A 15,741-nucleotide genomic window follows, 5' to 3' on the forward strand; every position below is an offset into this window, starting at 1 on the left:
GAAATATACAAAATGCTGACGAATAAAATCAAAGAAAGTTTAAATGGAGAGATATAATGTGTATGCATGGATTGATAGACTCAATATGATTAACATGCCAGCTGTCCATAAAATTGATCAATAGATTTAAAGCAATTCTGACAGAATTCAGTAGGATATTTTGTGTAGATATAGGCAAGCTAATTCTAAAAGTTTTATGGAATGCTAAATATATATATATATATATATATATGTATATATACCTAAAATAATTTTGAAAAGAAAAACAAAGTTGGAGGACTCACACTACCAGATTTTAAACAATTATTATAAAGCTATAGTAATCAAGGATGTGGTATTGAGATAGACACAGAGATCAATGTAACATATTAGAGAGTTCAGAAAAACCGCACAAATATGGCTAACTGATTTTTTTTTTTATAAAGATGGAGGGCTTCCTTGGTGGTGCAGTGGTTAAGAATCCACCTGCCAGTGCAGGGGACACGGGTTCAAGCCCTGGTCCGGGAAGATTCCATATGCCATGGAGCAACTGAGCCCGTGTGCCACAACTACTGAGCCTCCCTTCTAGAGCCCTCGAGCCAAAACTACTGAGCCCGTGTGCCACAACTACTGAAGCCTGCATGCCTGGAGCCCGTGCTCCACAACAAGAGAAGCCACCACAATGAGAAGCCTGAGCACTGCAATGAAGAGTAGCCCCTCCTCACTGCAACTAGAGAAAGCCCACGCACAGCAACGAAAACCCAACGCAGCCAAAAATAAATTTAAAAAAAAAGATGGAAATGCAATGCAATAAAAACAAAACCTTTTTATCAAATAGAACAACTGGACATCTATATGGAAACAGACATATACACAAACTCTCAACCTATAATTCATACCTTATATAAAAATTAATGTAATATAAATCATACCTCTAATATTAAATGTAAAAATATAAAACTTTTAGAAGAAAACATGAGAGAATCTTCAGGTCCTGGTGTTAGGAATTCTTAGCTATGGCACCAAAAGGACTAGCCATAAAATTTTAAAATGGATAAATTGGAGTTCATCAAAATTAAAATTTTTCTCTGTGAAACACACTATTAAAAGAATATAGAGATAGATATAATTTTTAATAGTGCTTTTCCAGATTCATACTCTATGTACCAAATATTGATTTTGGCTCAATATTTCTTTCTTTTTTTCACTTTTTAAAATTCAACTTATTCAAACTAAAAAAAGCAAAAATCATATATATTAGCTCCAGCTGCTATAACAAAATACTATAAACTGGGTGGCTTAAATAACAGGAGTTTAGTTCTTACAGTTCTGGAGGTTGGGAAATCCAAGGTCAAGGTGCCAGCTGATTTGGTTCCCAGGTGAGGGCTCTCTTCCTGTCTTGCAGATGGCCATCTTCTTGCCTTGTCTTCACATGGTGGAGAGAGAGAGGAAGCAAACTCTCTACATCTCTTTTTATAAGGGAACTAATCCCATCGTGGAGGCCCCACTCTCATGACCATATCTAACCTAATTACCTCCCAAAGGGCCCATCTTCATATACCATCACACTGTGGGTTAAGGCTTCAACGTGTGAGTTTGGGAGGCGGGCACAAATATTCAGTCCATAATACTACATGACCCAGCAATTCCACTTCTAGATATTTACTCTAGAGAGATAAAAACTTATGGTCACACAAAAGCATGTCCATTAGTATTTATAGTAGCTCTATTCAAAATTGCCCAAATCTGGAATCAACCCAAAAGTCCTTCAATGGATGAATGGATAAACAAACTGATATCTACAGTAAAATACTACTCAGCAATAAAATGAAATGCATTATTGAGACATGCAACAACATAGATGAATCTCAAAGGTAGTATGTTTAATGAAGGTTATGTAAAAGGTTAAATACTTTATGATTCCATTTGTATTACATCGTGTAAAAGTCATTGATGGATTATAAATCAGTGGTTGCCATGGGTTAGGGAGTAGGAAAGTTGTGAGTACATCTTGAGGGAGTTTTGTGGAATGATAGAACTATCCTGTATCGTGATTTTGGTGGTAGTTTTACAATCTGTACATGTTTTAAAACTCCTGGAGCTATCTGCTAAAACAGAACTAATTTTACCGTATATTAATTTCTTTTAAAAGGAGCAGAACTCCATGAAATAGAAAACAAAAGTAATAGAGCAAATAAATGAACCCAAAAGTTGTTACTTTGAAAGATTAATAAAATTGATAAACTTCAAGCAAAACTGAAAAAGAAACAAGAGTATCAATTTCAGGAATGAAAAAGGGCACATCACTACTGATCCTGTAGACAGGATATTAAGGAAATATTATGAACAACTTTATGCTAATACATCTGACAACTTACATGAATTAGATAAATTTCTTGAAATACACAAACTCCTGCCCCTTACATCTCATTGACCAGAACAGAATCATTTGGCCATTCCTAGCCATTAGGAAGGCAAAGTGAATACATGGCAAAGAGAAACAGAGAAGTCATGGATGGCTTAGCTCAATCACAACTTATTATCTATGGGCTGGGCACAGTGTTGGGCCCCCAAAATCAAAAAAATGAGGGGTGTATTAGAAGTAAGGGGGAGTGCTTTATGTAGGAAACTAACAGTGCCTGCCACAGTTACCTTTTTAGTCACTTGCAATGAAAAGATTCCTGGTGCAGTGCATTTATTAGCTAAAATGGAATATTTAACCAGTGTATTTTAAGTGCCCAGAGGGAGATACTTTTGAGCTGAGGAGAAGGTATGAGAGCTCCAAAATAATTGTTAGAGAAAATCCTAGAAAAGATAATTTTTGGATGAAATATGGTAACACCAAATCTGAAGGTCTGTGTTTTTGTTCAGCGTGAAAACTTTTCTTACTCCACTTCCTCCCTCTCGGGGTGCCTCCGTTCCTCTTCAGCATACTAATTCATTTAGGTGCCCCTGCTGGTATTCTTTTCTTTTTTTTTTTTCCTGCTGGTATTCTTAAGCGCTTTTACTGTAGCACTTCTACATTGTCTTGTAAATACTTGTTTTCTATGTCTATCTCCTTGTTTTCTATGTCTATCTCCTGACGAGACGGTAATGTTAAAAGAGGGAATCATGACTTCATTTTAATCATTTCTAGGTCTCTGGAACTCAGCCAGGTAGCATCTGTCTGCTTTTGTTTGTTTGCATTTAATTTTTACCATTAATTAATGGATGAGATGCTTTCAAGGCAAGGTTAAAAGATTTGGCTGGTAAAGAAACAACAAGCCGTTTTTAGATTTAGACAGATTATTACTTACAGAGACAAAGCAAGAGTAGCCAAAGGTTTCAGCTCCCCATGAGCTTTTGTCTCACACACCAAAAGGATGACACCAAAACAACAGTTGGGTGACTGCAACCTGAGATGTGGGACCCCTTGTTGCTGAGGGGCTAATGCCACACTGCATATCTAAACCTGTGTATAATCTGCATCTGTACTCTAGGCTGGTGAGGCAGAAAGCCTCATCACAACCTGGGAAGCCTGGAGAAACTTCCCTGACAGCCTCCTGGGAGGACAGGGAGCTGAGTGGCAAATGGCCTATAGCAGCTGCTCATGAGCCTCTCATGTGCCACGGGGATCACAAGGTGTTCTGCCAAGACTCAGGTCAGCTGCAGCACAAGCCTCGTCTCTGTGGCCTCTGTAGCTATGTGCAAGGTCATCAGGCACTGGCACAGAGCTATTCCCTACACTCAGGTTGCCCAGAGGATCATGATGCTCTATCTTTTTTGTTTTAAATAAATTTATTTATTTTTGGCTGCATTGGGTCTTTGTTGCTGCGCATGGTCTTTTCTCTAGTTGTGGAGAGTGGTGGCTTCTCTTGTGGATCACGGGCTCTAGGTGCACGGGCTTCAGTAGTTGTGGCCCTAGGGCTCTAGAGCACAGGCTCAGTAGTCGTGGTGCACGGGCTCAGTTACTCTGTGGCATGTGGGATCTTCCTAAACCAGGGCTTGAACCCGTGTCCCCTGCATTGGCAGGCGGATTCTTAACCACTGCGCCATCAGGGAAGTCCTAGATCTTTAAGACTAGATCTTTAAGATAGCAACAGGGTCCACCATTCAGGAAAGAGCTCACATAGTGGGGCTCAGAAGGATGGTGTTTCAAAACCGGGGTTGGTAGTCCCTGCCCTCAAACGAGTAAATTAGAGAGGAAAACTTCATCGTGGTTACCATTTATTCTCTCAGAATTAGGAATGATAGAACGAATCCCAGGCAAAGGGTTTTGTAAAATTTTGCAACATTTTTAATCTCCCCAAGTATTTCTGTTTGATGTGTATCCTTTTAGTTTTCCAACATTAATTAGATGTAAAAAAAAGAACTCTTAACAAAAAACAAAAATGCCTTGAGCTAGCTTTTAGAGTCACAGAAGAGAGAAAGGTTGGGAAGAGCAGCCAGGTAGGTTGGTGGCAGTAGACAAGCAGGAGAGAAAAAAGTCTGGATTTCGGAAACCTCCTAAATGAAGAGAGAAGAGGCATTAGAAGTCGCAGGGGTTCTGGGGAGGCAAAGCTCTAGTCAGAGAGTAGAGTAATGCTATACCATCAGCTTCTAACTCACTTGCTCTCTCATTCATGAATCCAGCAGAGACTTGAGGGCTCTTTGCAAAGGACACTTTCCTGAAGGAGGCAGAAAGCTGAAGCCTGAGGATCTTGGAATGCTTCTGGAAGGCTGGACCTGCACTTCTAACACAGAACTTAAACAACAGGGCTCTTTTGTGTGGTTTCTGAGGCCTGACATGTGATTTAGCAAAGGCAGCAATCTGAGCAGCCCATGCTTCATTCATTTATTCAATAAATATTTATTGGGTTCTCTATGTACCAGGCAGTCAGCATCCTGGGACTACTAGGTGGGGTTACTGTGGTGAACAAGACAGGCAAGGTCCCTGCCCTTAGGGGACTTATGGAGAAAAACAAAAGAAAACAAAAACCAGAGAAATGAATAAGTGGGCTCACTTCTACCCAGTGCTTGAGAGTGGGGAGGCTTCTGGGAGGAAAGGTGGTCAGGGAGGCTGAGGATCCTGGGTCACAATGAGCCTAAGAGCTGTGGAGTGGGGTGGGTTGGAGATGGGATTGGGGGCAAGGAACAGATTACAGGAGGCCTTACAGACAAACGTCAGGAGTTTTTATGTCATAATTAAGGCAGTAGGGATCCACTGAAGGCCTTTAAATAGGGGATGAAATGATCTGATTTATGTTTTTAAACGATCACTTTGGTAGCTGTTTTGTAGTATGAAATGTCAAGCCTGAAGTCAGAAGGTGACCACGCATTCTGCAAATTCAATGTGCGATCATTGCCAAAGCTCTTGGTTAACAGTCTCATTTTGTTTCCCTGACACATAAATTGGTCATACTAAAGCTCTATAGCACAGCAAGTGGGAGGCAAAGGTTAGAGTCATGCCTTGGTTTTAAATCTTGCTTCCCACTTACTAGTTATGAGCTCTGGGCAAGCTATTTACTTGTGCCGCGATTATCTCAGCTGTGAAATGGGGATAATAAAAGTTCTTACCATCTTAGGGTTGTTGTGAAAATTAAATTACAATACATGTAAAGCATGGTGACTGTGCCTGGTACGATGTAGTTAGCATTCATAAATATTAGCTTTTGTTACTTCTGTCAGAGGATTACTGTGAGGATCACATGAGATAATGCATGTGAAAAGGCTTATGAAACCGTAAGACTATCTTAGTGGCTGAATTCTTTCTTTTCCTTGTCTTCTAAGCGGAACACAGAAGGCTGGGCTATCCGGAGGAAAGAGGCGCGAGGCCAAGCGTAGCCTCAAAGCAGTCATTGTCGTCGGACAGCCCTTCCCCCCGCCCGGAGCGCATCTCCATGGTAACGCGGTGCTTCGCCTCCCCCCGCCTCCTGGGGCCCGCAGACCGGAAGCAGCCTGCGCCGGGGGCTGCTGGGAAACCGCTCGTGAGTGGCGTTTGTGCGTCCGCCGTGCACAGCGAAGCGGCTGCGGTTCCCGAGCCCGAGGTTTGCGCGAGAGTGGGGGGAAGTGCGTGAGGGGGACTCTGGGCTACGGGCTGCGGACCGCTTTGGCAAGAGTCAGCGAAGAAGCCTGGCGGGGACCTTTCTCGGCTTCCCGGGAGGCGCGGGGGGGCAGGCCGCGGTCTCCGTGCCCGGCAGTTGGGGGACGGCGAGGGGTAGACGGAAAGCCAGATTCGGCTTTCAGCACTTTCGGAGACTCCTCCATCCCTTGTGTCCTCCGCGACCCTTGCCTTCCCCTCCCCCATCGGCCGGTTTTGTTCTATTTCGAGGCCCTGGCATCTCGCGGAGAGTTCTGGGATTCTTTTCGGGCGGAGGTGGGAGTGGGCGGACCTCGCGCGGGGCCTGCCGGGACTTGTAGTTCAGCCGGCCGCGGGCGGAAGTACCGTGGCTTCGACGCTGTTGTGGCAGAGTGGCTTTTGGTCTAACGAAAGCTGCCGCGGCGAGTGCGGGGAAGAAGGCTGGAATCGCTGCGGTGGGGGCGGGGTTCGCAGCGGCAGTCTGCAGGAGTGGGTTACTTGGAACTGGGCTCCCCGCCCACGCACCGTCGGGACAGCGAGGCTGCTCTCCCCGCACCTCCTCACGTCCCACGGGCAGGGTGCTGTATGAGAACGTAAAAGGAAGAGAAATTTATTTTCTGTAGACTGTTTGAGCCGTCGATAAGGTAGGGTCTTGGAATAGGAACAAACGAATCTGTAGGCCAAACCTACGTGTTTGTAAGGCCGCCACACTCCAGAGTATTTAATTACACCTGTATGTATATTACCTGATAAGATCTTTTCCGATTCCTAGTCTCATGGGGTTACGGGAAGTTGTTTGGAAATTACTGGCTTTCACATTCTGGGTCCTGAATAGGTACATTGAGTAGCTGCATGGCTCATTCCTAATGGGTATTGTAAACAATGGCATGGGCATGACTGTGCAAATACTAAGGAAAGGATCAGAAATAGTACAAGGTTTCCCTGAAGGTAGAAGCCAGGGAGCCTGTGAGTCACCCAGTGTAAGGACAAGAGTCTGCACCACTGCACGAAGTTACGGTGTTATGAGAGTGCCTTTTCTTCGAAGAATTTTACTGTGATCAATGCCTGTCATTACAAATGTAAAGGTACTTACGGCGCGGTGGGTGACTGAATAATACTTAAGTTTTATGGCACATAAGTGGTTAATTTTTATCAACATTATGTATCTGTTACTGAGCAAGTGAATGTTTTTTTCATGTATATTTTAACTCCAGGAAGTTCTTAAACATTTTGAAAATATTTCGTAGCCCTTAAAAAACGTTTGTCAAAAGAAATTTTTTAAGCGGATAATGAAAAAGCAGTCCCTGCTTTTGAGGTGACCTAAGTGTGTCAGGGAACACCAGTTATGAATTGCAAATAATGTGTTCAAGGGTCAGATGCATTTAAATAACACTGAAGTGGTCTGGTGCTTACTTGGATTCTTTTGATTGTTGAAATAGGTTTTGTAGGTCACAGATAGGCAAACTTTTTCTCTAAAGGGCCAGAGTAAATACTAGGTTTTTCATGCCCTATAGTGTCTGTTGCAACTACTCAATTCTGCTATTGTAGCGTGAACAAATAAATAAATTTATGGAGACAACTTAATTTCGTATCATTTTCACATGTCATGGAGTGTTCTTTTGATTTCTTTCAACCATGTCAAAATGTGAAAACTCTTCTTAGTACAAGCACTGTACAAAAATGGGCACCAGGCTAGATTTGGCCATGAGCTGTAGTTTGCCAACTTCTGGTTTAGGTTATTGATTGGAATTTTTAACCTAGTAAAAGAATACATTTTTATTTCCTTTAATCGGTATGTGTCCAAATTCTTAGAATATTTGGTCATTTATATATTTTTCATTTCTTGTGCCTCAGGAGTGCCTGTGAAGAAAACGGGGTATTTCCCTGAGGCCTGTATCCTACCTTGATTGTCTTTTCTTGAAGTATTATAAATCAGGATGTCTGCACAGTCAGTGGAAGAGGATTCAATACTTATCATCCCAACTCCAGATGAAGAGGAAAAAATTCTGAGAGTGAAGTTGGAGGAGGATCCTGATGGCGAAGAGGGGTCAAGTATCCCCTGGAACCATCTCCCTGACCCGGAGGTTTTCCGGCAGCGATTCAGGCAGTTTGGATACCAGGATTCACCTGGGCCCCGTGAAGCTGTGAGCCAGCTTCGGGAACTTTGCCGTCTATGGCTCAGGCCAGAGACACACACAAAAGAACAAATCTTGGAGCTGGTAGTACTGGAGCAGTTTGTTGCCATCCTACCCAAGGAGCTACAGACTTGGGTTCGAGAGCATCATCCAGAGAATGGAGAGGAGGCAGTGACGGTGCTGGAGGATTTAGAGAGTGAACTGGACGACCCTGGACAGCCGGTAAGCCTGCTGCGTCACGTTCCTGGGTCAGGAGCATTGGCATGGCAGTAGGCGCAGCTGCTGAATTAATTCCACTCAACTAAGTTAAAATTATGTTTCTGTGTCGCTCCCCCCCCCCCATTATCTATGCTTGTTTGCCATCTAGGCCTCTGCAGCATATGTTTTGTATGGTTTCTTTTGTGTGCGTTTAGGTTTGATTCTCATCACGTTCGTTCTCAACTGAACCAAACCCTTTTATTTCCAGGTTTCTCTTCGACGACGAAAACGGGAAGTGTTAGTAGAGGAGATGGTATCTCAAGAAGAAGCTCAGGGATTACCAAGTTCTGAGCTCGATGCAGTGGAAAACCAGCTCAAGTGGGCATCCTGGGAGCTCCATTCCCTAAGGCACTGTGGTGAGGACCCCATGTGGGCAGGAGGATGAAAGAGGGTGTGGACCTTTTGTCCGGAACTCTTTGCTTATTTTTACTGTGGGGGGGGGGGGATAATCACCTTAACTTGATTGCTTAGACATAGACACACTGTAGGGTTTCGATTCTTTTCTAATAACAGTTGGTTTGCTAACCTCAGGTCTTTTATTCCTCAACATTAACATCATCAGCCTTTTCTTCTCTTTTACTTCTTTCTTTGAAGGCCTATCCATTTCAGGCTGGCATTTGCCTTACTCTGAGCCAGCACCCACCTGTAGACCGGGTCACTCTGTTTCACTTGCTGTATTGCTTATTTGCCATCTGTTTCACATCCTTTTAGTCTCTTGCCTAGTGTTCCTGGTACAATAAGCTTACCTGATACCTCTTCAAATCTAGTTTTTTTGTTTATAGTTTATTACTGAAGCCTTTTCTGAATTTGTAGCTTTTTGTATGTGTTTTTTCCTTCAAACATCCTACCTAAAGTCATTTTTGTTTCCTAAGAAGCTTCTTTTGTAGAAATGATATTTAGAGAAAATTCTTCACCTTTTCTAAGTATTTAGGCAAAAATATGGCCCCTAGCTATAATAAATATAAGTATAGAAAAATTAAGTAGAAAGCTCATAATTCACTAAGGCTGTTCTTTCCCAGTATCTTGGCAGTTAATGCCACATACTTACTTATTTTGATACAACCCCGTATATTCCTAAAACCGCTACATTTCTTTTTCATATTTTTATGAATTAAAATGAAATTTTGTTTGAGACTGCTTTGGGAATCATTCCTTGAGGTAGTTGGAGGTAATGCTAGTGTAATGAGCTCTGAGCAGGCTTCCCCTCTGAATTATGGGGCATTCTTTTGTGCAATAAAGTTTGAGAACCACTGTCTTTGGTTGTTGGAGGTGGTATCTTCCTGGGAACTTCCCCCCTGCCTGAACTTTAGGATAATTTTCGCCTCTTTTTAAGTAGCCTCAATTTAGCAGTCTGGTCTCTACCACACTTGGGAGCTCAATTCTTTGTGTGCCATTTGTCACCTTCACACTCACTTCTCTGTTCTTCAAGTCTCCAGACCTCACTGATCCCCTCTAACTCTTCAGCATCTCTTTGTCAGCCTTTTTTCTGACTATCCCTTTCTTAATCATTTGTTACAGATTTGCTCACTGTTTATAACTTTTTTGAGCAGTGCTGTTCACCCTTTAGTAACTGTGTTTATTCTTTAAGGCTTGAAGTTTCAGGAAGGTCTGAAATGAGACTCGCTCATAATCACTGCCTGCCTACAGGTGGGTCATGGTACCTCATGTTGGTAATTTGGGCCGTTCTTTCACGGAACACATCTAACTGAGGCCTGGAAGTAACAACTCGTCTAAAAACCATGACAAATACCAAATACATGAGGCTGCTTTTAAAGGAAAACTTTCAGTTATTAAAGGTGCATTGAATTTGTAAGTGTCATGTCCCAAGTTAACACAGGACACTCTCGGCTTACCTTCAGCTTTTTGTCAGGACTCCTATATTCTCCTTTTAGTCTGATCTTGGCTGTGACCTGCCTTGTCCTGCTCATTTTAGAAATAGTCACTTTCTGACAGATTGGTGGTTATTTACACATTGTATTTTGATATAATTTCTCCCTTTTTCAAAGCAAAAGAATATTAAAATGATTTCTAATGGCCAATTTTATTTTATTTTTCTCCAGACCTAGCTGCATCACTTTGACTGTCTCTAACAAACTTAGACTCTCTAAAAAATCTGCCATTTCTCTGCCCTTTGGTTTTTGACTACTACTGTATAATCCAGTCCCTTATGTTACCACTTTTATTAGGATACAACCTTTTAATTTCTCATGTTCCCATGCTCTCACTTCATTAACCTCATAATCAGCCATTTCATTTTTTTTCTTTTTTGAGAGTAGGTAACCTTATCACCAGTTTTCATAGTGCTGTTTATAGACATATGCAAGCTATTTACTTTTAGTTCATTTTTTAAAAAATTTTTTCTTCAAGTTTCTTTCCTCTCAGAATAGGAAATGAGTGATATTTACATTTTCTGTTTATTTCAGATGATGATGCTAGGACTGAAAATGGAGCGCTAGCTCCAAAGCAGGAGATTCCTTCAGCAGTAGAATCTCATGAAGTTCCTGGCACTCTCAATATAGGTGTTCCTCAAATTTTTAAATATGGAGAAACCTGTTTTCCCAAGGGCAGGTTTGAAAGAAAGAGAAATCCCTCCCGAAAGAAACAACATATATGCGATGAATGTGGAAAACACTTCAGTCAGGGCTCAGCCCTTATTCTTCATCAAAGAATCCACAGTGGGGAGAAACCCTATGGATGTGTTGAGTGTGGGAAAGCATTCAGCAGGAGTTCTATCCTTGTGCAACACCAGAGAGTCCATACTGGAGAAAAACCTTACAAATGTCTCGAATGTGGAAAAGCCTTTAGCCAGAATTCTGGGCTTATTAATCATCAGAGAATCCATACTGGGGAGAAACCTTATGAATGCGTTCAGTGTGGGAAATCCTATAGTCAAAGCTCAAATCTTTTTAGACATCAACGAAGACACAATGCAGAGAAACTTCTCAATGTTGTGAAAGTTTAAGAAATGAAAAAAAAAAATCAGCACTCAGGTCTTTTTCTTCTGAAATGAAGACAAAATTAAAAACATGAAATGATACATAATAGTTTTCCTATAGACTTAGAAAATCCACTGGGAAATGTAGAAAATTTTCACCCACTATTATTATCTTATCTTGAAAGAAATGGTGTCATACCTGCCTAGAAACTGAAATTTTAAACTTAATTCAGGTGATAATGCCTAAATCTTCCACGTGATGTTTATATTCTTATTATTTTTCCAAATGATAAACTACCTGATTCTTTGTCCCTTTGTTAAAACTTTCCTTCTTAGACAGATATGTTATTTGTGTTGATCATTGAAATGTTCTTTACAAGGATACATTCCTTTCTACATTGAAAAGCAATGTAGGAATTGTAAAATCTGAAAACTGAAACCATTTTTTCCAGTTTTCTTTTACCTAATTTGAATATGCATTTCAGAAAATAGAAGATAAAGGATGACCAAAAACCTCAAAGTGAAATGAGCCTTAAAACTCAGATAAGAAGTGATGGTGATGAAACATCAAAAAGTGAATGGGACACCTAGATTGGGGAAGATTGACAAATACTTTGATCCAAGAATTGAAGTATATCAAGAATTTATCTAGGTGTAGTTAGTTTCCTGCCTGCAGGAAAACTCAAAAATAGCTCATCTTACCTGTAATTGGGAAGCATCCCACTAATGAAAATAATGTCCTCTCATGTATCATTAGAAAGTGGACAGTCTAAACAATAAACAGTTATAAAACTATGAAGGTAGAAATTATAACACTAGGAAAAGATTTGTAGTGAATGGCAGTGTTGAAGGGCAAATGTAAACAAGAGTGATGGTCTGTCTTGGCTTTTAGAAAACAAAAGACTTGAAGATCTAAGTCATTATTATTTTTCCTTCATTTTTAAGGACAGAAAAATCCATGACAGGTGGGCAATGAGTATCAGGTTTGCGATTTTACTCCTTTGGTACAAAAGGATTGAACACCAGGCTAACAAAGCAGCCGTGCATTTATTAAATTTTCTACCGACAAGGCACTGTGCTAGGTACTGTAACCCTGCCATAATTAGGTAGGTATTTCTTCCACTGTAAATCATTGGGGGTTGGTACAAAGCTGTTGCATGTGAGTTAGCCTCTTCCCCCACCTCAGATTCCTAGAGCCATAGTTGTCTTACCAGGGTGTTGTATTTGGGTAAAGGAAGACTCAGCTCAAAGAGCTAGCCAGCTCTTCAGCAATCTTCAGAGGTGAGTCCGAGATAACTATCACAGTTTGGAGGTTTGTGGGTCTTTTATTAAAAAAAAAAAAAAAACTAATCAATCTCTAGTAGCATTGAGGTTATACTTACATGTTAAGTTGACTGGGTTCTATTTAAAAAAAAAAAACTAGCTTATAATAACTAGTTTAACTGTCAGAGTTGGTGGAACTATTTTTTTTTTTCATTTTAAGTCTTAACACATTTTTTTAATGTATAAAAATAATACACATTGTAGTAGTAGGATCATATACTCCTTGTCTGAGAATCCCAAGTACTGTGGTTCTGTTTAGTGGAAAACTCTGAAAGTTAAAATATAGATATGAGAAAAGGCTTTTTTATAGTGGGCATAATTGTGTGGAAAATGACCCATGTGAGTAAAAATATTTCATAGTTCCAGAGTTTTTGGTTACATCTGGTACTTGGATCAAATTAAAAAATGGAAGGTGAGATTTGCATGAGCCTGTTAAAAAGCATACTAATGCGAGGCCAGCTGGTGGAGAAGTGAGGCAGAATGGAGCTTGTTTATAGATTTTCTGATAATTATAAGAAATGTGCTTTATAGATTAAGATTTATTGAAGTATAAATATGTAGTAATGATATAATGTATTTTAAGTTATACAAGAATATGTAGGGACTTTTGTTTGGGTCTTCTCTTTGTGGCTGAGAGGAAACAAGTCAATGTCCAATAAAGCTATAAATTCCTCCACTCTAAGATAAAACGGTCTTGGGTTGATTGATTTATTTATTTATAACTGGCTTCTTTCCAAGTAGGTTTTGAGGTGGCATATTGGAATACTGCTGGGATGACAGAATTCTTTTATCAGAGTAGGTAAGAAGGGAATAACCTCTTGGTGGCTAGAATTTCATGGGTTTTTTTAGATCTTATTTTTCCTATATACAAAGAAGCTTCTCTGTGGTACATTTTTCATAAATGCCAAAGATGTTTGGTATAATGTGAGAGCTTAGAGAAAGTATTTGAGTTGGCAAATATGAGGTGGTCTTGCCATCTCCGATACCTGTTCGTTGTTTAGAAAGGATTCTGAAACTAAGGCAAGGCTCTGGGGAAAATGGGTTGGACCCAAAAAAACTGTGTGACAATACACATGAAAAGGAAGTGATGGTCTGTGTACTCGCCATCTCTGGTTAGTCTAAGTTCCCGCTAGACAAATTGATTTTAAATAACTATTTGGTGATTTATGGTTTCATCCAGACATTCATTTACGTTAACACAGATAATCATATTGGCGATTCTGGGGGGGTGCCCAGCCTCTGATGAAGTGGTGATCTGGCAGTTGCCAAGCAGTGGCATCTGTTGGGTTATCAAGTGAGCAGTCATTGTTAACAGCATGCAGACTGCTGATGCCTGTCCAGTAGCCACTGAGCATTTATTTGCTCATTACTGCTAAATTTTCTTTTGGTTTTCTTGGAGGTTGAACTCCCCACATTCACACCCAGTTAGCACTTGATCATTTAGCAATATGTCTAATACATTTGTGTAAGTTCAAGGGAGAGTTCTATGTACTGAAGTAATCTGCATGCCAAACATTGGATTAGACACTTTACCTATCTCACTTAGATTTGTAGACTAGGAAAGCAAGATTTAGAGATTGTGTGACTTGCATGTGGCCAATTAGAGCTAAAACTCAAAATCTAGTTCTGTGAATTCCAGGGATGTATATTTTTTCACAATGCAATGAATGATGGCTATTAAACCTTGATTGATAAATTTTATGCTTTTATCTTACGGTTAACAAATGTAAAAGCTATTAAAACATGCTCGTTTGAGTTTTCTACAGTACAGAAATGTAAAATGAAAAAGGACATTCCTTTTCATGGTCTTCACACAGAAGTAATAATTATTTGGTTTGCTGTTCTTCCAGACTTAGACATATACATAATTAAGCAAAAATGTGTTAATAGCTGACACTTGTCACTGTATACAAGCACTGTTGGAAGTGCTTTACCGTGGATTAACTCTTAATCCTCACAGCGATCATATGAGTGTGGTAGGTACATATCCCTATTTTACGTGAACTGCACTGAGACTTGCCTCCTCCCTCCCACTTTGATGTAGACATTGTCTTTTTATAGCTACATACTAATCCATTGCATCAATACACTGTAACTTATTTAGCCAACCCCTATTGGTAGATAATTTGGTTATTTCTGATTCTTTATTATAGGTAAAGGTAGAGTTAACATCCGTATATATTTTGCTGCCTGTGTTGGTATTTCTGTGGGATAAATAGCTAGAAGTGGAATTATTGGGTCAGAAAACATGCACATTTAACATTTTGAGAAATACCATCAAAAAGATTGTACCACTTTACAACTCCATCAGCAGTCAGAGTGCCTCTTTGCCTACACTCCCAACCAACACTGAATCCTTCAATATTTTTGCCACTCTGATAGGCAAAAATTTATCTTTCTTTTCTTTGTTAATAAGAAGGAACATCTTTTCATATGTTTATTGGCCATTTTCATTTCCTATTGTGAATTGCATTTCCCCATTTTTTTTAATTATGGAAGTATAAATGACTACCATCTCAGTGTACTTAACTCTTACACAAGACTGAAGAGAGACCCTTTTCTGCAGCGTTTCCTATCACATTCCACTGCCCACAGTTTAGTATACGTTCTTCTGATCTCCTTTCCATAATTTCCATGTGAATATACATACACATATAAATGCTGTTTTTACATAAATAGGATCATATATATGTAGTCTGCAGCTTGCTTTTTTTTTTTTGTCTCAGATCCTGAGGTCTTTAAATTTCTTTAATGGTTAAATAGTATTCAATACTATGAAAATACCATTATTTAACTATTCCCTTATTTTTTTCTTTTGCTATTACATTGCCGAAGTAAAGATCTCTTTCATATCTCTTTGTGCACGTGTGTGGATATGTCTTTAGAATGGAGTATAATGTAGATTGTTGGGACAAAGGGTGTGCTCTGGTAGACCCACCTTAGCCTTCCCAAAGGCCCTCATAACTTTCTATTTTCACCAACTGTATAGAAAGTGCTCATTTCCCCATATAGCCTTACCTACACTTGATAATTTTTATCTGATGGGCAAAAAAAAAAAAAAGGATGATTTTGCA

General features: G+C 40.0%; 1 protein-coding gene across 3 annotated transcripts; it reads left to right on the forward strand.

Moving 5' to 3' along the window:
• Window positions 1-5,770: 5,770 nt before the first annotated feature.
• ZNF24 (zinc finger protein 24) lies at window positions 5,771-12,739 on the forward strand. Of its 3 annotated transcripts, XM_029222462.1 has the most exons (5): window positions 5,771-5,984; window positions 7,871-8,373; window positions 8,618-8,765; window positions 9,998-10,056; window positions 10,833-10,913. In XM_029222462.1, exons 2-4 carry the CDS (start codon window positions 7,954-7,956, stop codon window positions 10,024-10,026), a joined length of 597 nt encoding a protein of 198 aa, XP_029078295.1. In that variant the 5' UTR covers window positions 5,771-5,984; window positions 7,871-7,953; the 3' UTR covers window positions 10,027-10,056; window positions 10,833-10,913. The 3 variants fall into 3 exon arrangements, with proteins under 3 accessions (XP_029078295.1, XP_029078285.1, XP_029078289.1); XM_029222452.1 differs by lacking the exon at window positions 9,998-10,056 and having other exon boundaries at window positions 10,833-12,739; XM_029222456.1 differs by lacking the exons at window positions 5,771-5,984; window positions 9,998-10,056 and adding an exon at window positions 6,210-6,660 and having other exon boundaries at window positions 10,833-12,739.
• The last annotated feature ends 3,002 nt before the right edge of the window (window positions 12,740-15,741 follow it).

This window comes from Monodon monoceros, unplaced genomic scaffold (assembly GCF_005190385.1).
Source record: "Monodon monoceros isolate NGI ecotype Baffin Bay Population unplaced genomic scaffold, NGI_Narwhal_1 Super_Scaffold_1, whole genome shotgun sequence".
Taxonomy (NCBI): Eukaryota; Metazoa; Chordata; class Mammalia; order Artiodactyla; family Monodontidae; genus Monodon; species Monodon monoceros.